Genomic DNA, 5452 nt, shown 5'->3' with positions numbered 1-5452 from the left:
CCGCCTCTCGCAGCGCTCCACCGGCAGCTCCCACAGGCCCGCGCAGCTTTCGCGCTCCTCCTCCTCCGCCAGGGCAGCGGTCGGTGCCGGGCCCGCGACCTCCGCCGCCGCGCTCCCGCCTGCCAGGGCGCCCCGCTCCATGCCGGCCCGTAGCAGCAGGGCCGCCGCCGCCAGGGGGCGCCCGGAGGCAAGAGAAACCACCCGCGCGGCGGCGCGCTCGCGCTGGAAAACGCCCGCCCCTCCATGTGGGACCGCCCCTCGTGGGCGCCCAACCAATCAGAGCGCGGGGGGCTCCGTCCCGCCTATGGGGGCGCGGTGTTTGTGCCACCGTTGGCGGGGGCGTGCCGTGGCCGGCAGGTAGGGGGAGCCGTTGGTGCGCCGCGCTCGCAGGCGGCCCGGCCCGGCCCGGCCCGGCCCGAGTTTTCCACCGTCAGCAGTGCCTGCACTTAAGTCAAAGAAACTGTAGATGCAGCCCAGGCTTTAGATACAGGCTATATTCAGCTTAGTAAACCAGATATAATAGTAAACAGAATACGGAGAGAGTCTATTGCCTAGTAAAACAGAATTCAGCTCCTAGGTCACTGCAGTTCCCCTACTAGAAATCAGCTGAAATAATCAACTAGTGAATTTCTACACAAGGGAACATCTCCTGAAATTAGTAACTGCAGATAGGTTGGGCAGTTGTGATGTTATCAGTTCTGCATCCAAAATAAAGTATATTGTGTGTACGTACATATTTATGATCTTTAGAGCCTTCTGATGTAGCTCAGACCTGTCGGTAGTAGATACATATAAAACATGAGGATGGTTTTGCTTTTAGTTTTCATATTTTTCCACTGTGATTTTGTAGCTGTAGCTAAATATTCTCTCTATATAAAAATCTAAAGAGGAAAGTGAACAGTTTACGCCAAAGGAAAATGTTGCCACAGGTTCAAATGAGCATAAATGGCCTGTGAATAAATGTAGGCTGGAAGTTAGAGGATTCCTGGTTTTCAAAGCATTGCTGTCTTGGCCTACCAACAGAAGTAGCAGGGATCAAAAACCAGCCCAGCCTTAGCTTCTYCTGGAATAGAGCCATGTCTGCTCTCCGCATGTTGTTCCAGGACTCAACAGAAACCAGCAACTCCTCTCACTGCAGGCCAGAAAATCTGAAACCAGATGTTCATTTTAAAAAACTGGAAGCATGATTTCCAAGCCAGAGAGTCTTAAACAACAGAGCAAGTTTAAGAGAAAACCCTCAGTGCTAAATACAAGGCAAAATATAAACGACTTTATGACCGATCTCAATAATCTGTTCTTCAGGCTAATAGGTACATATGTCCACACTACCAATTTAATGCAGAATTAGCTTGAGTATTTGATGTTCATATTTAAATCCAAATTAACACCTGCCCCCCATGTTAGAGACCTGAGGAACTCCACAGTAACGGCTTTGGGCCAATGTTCTGCAATTTGTAAACTTACTGGCCTAAGTGGTGGCATGACTGGGGGCTTCTTATTTGCACTTAATACTCTCTAATGTACTGCATTGTTCCCTTTTTTGGGGATCATGCATGATCACATGTTTAGTGACTAGCTGTAGACTCACTGTAGTATGGAAAGTCCATTAAATTTTACGGAAAGTACCATTCTTCTACATTTCCAATCTCTTCTGCATTCTTACCTAAATCATTTCTCTTTATTCTAGGCTTTGCCTTTACTAAGTAAGAACAACTTAAATTTCTTGCTGTAACTGGTGGTGTACCCAGAAAAATCCCCTCTCTGAAGTTCAAATTTAATATATGTTTTAGAAATGTGAAGAAGCTGTTAAGACAGCAGTTCTCAAGCAAAGGTATTTAAATGATGAGTGTAGTTCCCCAGTGGCTTTAGCCAGTTTAAGGCAAAGTACTACTTTCTACTCCCAGGCTTCACTCATGGTTTCAAATACTAACATATTCATTTGAAATCCTGTTGAGTTTATGATTTTTGTTGCAAAAGCTATAGCCTCATATAGGGTGTGCTGCCATGGCAGCTAAGAGTCAGATTCAGGGCTATTGTAGTTCTTTCCTGTCCACTCCCATGGTTGGCCATACATTCAAGAAATTAATGCAAAAACCTACCTTATAAAAAAACAATTTAAGTTGGATGGATGAATTTAAGTTGAACAGGATCACTGCAGGACCACCAGTGTCAGCACGAGGCGCAGGCTGTAAAAGTAGGGTCAAAGCTGGGAGCTGAGAAGGCATGATTCACTGGCTAAGCTGCTATCTGAGCACACCACCAGCAAGCCTGGGGAACTCCCAGGGACCGCAGCTCAAGGAGATTTCAGTAGCTTGTACTAGCATGAGGACTGTGAACCAAATCCAGGTGCTCTGGAATGGGAAGTGGAGGCACAAGTGGAAACAAATTTGGCAACAGGTGAGCTAGGAGATAGTCATACAAAGACTGTCATGCTGCAGGGAAGAAGAATAGATGATCTTTTTGTTGAGTCTCTCATCTTTCTGCCACACTTCCTCACAACAGAAAACAGTTGCTGTTTGTACAGAAAAATGATATTAGCAAAGCACCACCTCAGCAGGGAACATTTTGTGAACGGAAGCCTCCATACACATTTAGAAAGCTGTATAGTATGATTTCCAAATTTAATTACGGACTGTCATAAGCAACGCTGGTAAATGCCACCATGGGTGACAATAGGATAGGTACATGAACTCAAAACCAGGAACTGGTGAGTTTGGGGGAAGAGCTTTGTTTCTGTTTGACTCAAGCATGCRCTGACCTGGTTTGCCAGCCCACTTGTTTCCTGAAGCAGGCCTTTTTGAAGCAAAAAGGATTGGTTTACCGGGCAAGGTAGCCGGTCAGAATAATACAGCTCCAACCACCCACAAAGGACTTCCTTGCCTTCATGACTATCGCTCCAGGCAGTGCTGTGGTTTTCCACATGCACAGAGATTTTGTGAGGCTTAAGAGCAAAAGCTGAGCCTGGGACTGCCCCTGTTCAAAAATGTGCCATGCTATAAATGAGTTACAACTTAAAGCTGGGAACAAGCTGTCATATTCTATTTGTTTGCCTGGGCAGTTAAGGATTACACATACAAAAGAAAAACAGCAAAAAGGATTTGTCCATGCAGTAGGGAAAGTTGATTGCATGGTAAGCAACAGTGTAACAGCTATGTATAATGTTGTTTCCTAATCTGTTCATATATTATATTTCTTTAAAGTCATGACTCAGTACCTAAGTGGGCTTCAGATATTGCCACTTCTGTTTGAAGTCTTTGGATTTTTCTATCATTCAAGCTAACTTACTACTTTTCAACAACTGATAGCAAGTGACTTGAAAAACACAGAATTCATTACAGATATTTTAGTCACTATTATGTGGTTTGAAATGTCCTTTACATAAACTATGGCAGCATGCAGCAAGAAAAACATCCTGTTTGTTGCTTAATCTTCATCTGCATTTCCTTCTGTTGACATAATAACTGAAATTCATGCAGTCACGTCCAAAATGCCGTGCAGCAGTGATTCTTCCTTTATTCTGGCTGATGAAAATCTCTCTACAGAGTGGACTGTTGCTTTTTAGCTCCTCTTTTCTACAACATGTGCCAAGGGAAGATACACTTTCCAAAACGTAGTTATCCTCTCAAAATCACAGCATTTGGGAGATAGTAATATTCATCAATTCAAGCTTTTTTTCCCCATCGGCCTGGAGATACTGCATAAGGAAAAGCTGCTAAGAGCTATTTTTAAGTGAGGAAATAGCTTGAAATAACTATTGAATCCCAGCTGTTTCACACTAGCTCTAGCGTAGGCACTTTTATTTTCTGTTTAGATTATAACTACACAAATGAGTTACTATGAAATAAATGAGGGTGCGGCTTTACTAGGTGACTGCTACATCCCAAAAACTGTCAGTGTGCATGTTTTCACATGCTGTAAATATGAGGAAGTGTTTTTCCTCTTTCTGCCTTTCTCTTAGGGAAAATCACCTCCCATTTTGAAAAGGTAGTAGTGTACACAATAATCAGTGTTACAAGTAGAGCCATAATTCTTCACTCGGTCTTTTATCACTAAAAATTTTTTGTGAGGCTGCATTGGAACTAATTTCAACTAAGTTATATAAAGGTTGTATAATACTGTAGTATTTTTCTTCTAAGAAACCTGAAGGCTTTGGAGCAGGATGAACATCAATATAGACAACAGCTTTGCTTTTTAAATATCTCTCAGCTTAGTATTAGTGACTGAGAGTTTAGTGCCATTTTTAAAAGAGAGAAACATTTAGGAGCCTAAAGACTGGTCTGCAACCAATCTGCAGAATTCTGCAAGCATCATTTATCACCTGGGAATACATTTTACCTAACACAGATATACCTGCAAAGCCCAAAGTCAGAACTGCATAGATGCAGTTACACCAGCAGATACATTCTATTTCATTTGATAATGATGCCCAGTACGTTGCCACAAGCACACAATTTATTGGAAAAAAAGAACAGTCATGAAGTGATTAAATATATTTTTGAAAGCATAATTTTATTATTGAAGAGACAGCTTTTGAGTATTTTGGTTATGTTCATTACTTTAAATTATGCCAATTAGGCAGAAAGATAGCTTCTTTGAAGCAATTTTATAAATTCTGCAGTGGTCACATGGCTATTTATAATTTACCTGTGCTTGGCATTCAGTGGTCTGAATTCAGTGGGGTGATGTCAGTGGTTTTGCAGGCATCTGTGCCCAATAAGTCACTTTTAATGGTGGATTATCTGTCCGTTCTCCCAGCCAGAACTTTCAACAAACATCCACATCTTGATTTCTCAAGAAAATAATGATTTGAATGAAAAATGGTTTTCCTCCCCTATTTCAACTCAGAAACTCTTGAATATTGGCAGCAGAGCAAGCGTTATGCAATACCACTGCAGGCTGTCTCCAGTCAAATCCCATGAAGCTCAAGCGGATATGTTGTTCAAGCCTAAATGTACTTAGAATCACAGAATGGTTGAGGTTGGAAGGGACCTCTGGAGATCATCTAGTCCAACCCCCCTGCTCAAGCAGGGTCACCTAGAGCACATTGCACAGGATCGCGTCCAGGCAGCTTTTGAATATCTCCAGAGAAGGAGACTCCACTACCTCTCTGGGCAACCTGTGCCAGTGCTCTGTCACCCTCACAGTGAAATTTTTTTTCTCATGTTCAGATGGAAGCGTCTGTGTTTCAGTTTGTGCCCGTTGCCTCGCGTCCTGTCGCTGGGCACCACTGAAAAGATTCTGGTCCCATCCTCTTGACACCTTCCCTTCAGATACTTGTATACATTAATAAGATCTCCTCTCAGCCTTCTCTTCTCCAAGCTAAACAGGCCAAGCTCTCTCAGCCTTTCCTCATAAGAGAGATGCTCCAGTCCCCTAATCATCTTTGTAGCCCTTTGCTGGACTTGCTGCAGTAGTGCCACATCCCTCTTGTACTGGGGAGCACAGAACTGGA

The 5452-nt window shown here is 43.3% G+C and overlaps 1 protein-coding gene across 1 annotated transcript in view; it reads right to left on the bottom strand.

Annotated features, from left to right (window-relative positions):
* The window catches only part of DTWD2 (DTW domain containing 2), a gene marked incomplete at its 5' end in the record, with an annotated part of 93599 nt that extends 92494 nt beyond the window's left edge, over positions 1-1105 (bottom strand). Inside the window, one exon of the mRNA XM_026083551.1 lies at positions 1018-1105. Coding sequence (XP_025939336.1) covers positions 1018-1105 — 88 coding nt within the window. The remainder of the gene's footprint in view (positions 1-1017) is intronic.
* Between the last annotated feature and the right edge of the window lie 4347 nt (positions 1106-5452).

The sequence above is a fragment of the Apteryx rowi genome, unplaced genomic scaffold (assembly GCF_003343035.1).
Source record: "Apteryx rowi isolate R43461 unplaced genomic scaffold, aptRow1 scaffold_609, whole genome shotgun sequence".
Taxonomy (NCBI): Eukaryota; Metazoa; Chordata; class Aves; order Apterygiformes; family Apterygidae; genus Apteryx; species Apteryx rowi.
Note: the sequence above shows the minus strand (reverse complement) of the source record. Positions and strands in the feature narration are given on the sequence as shown.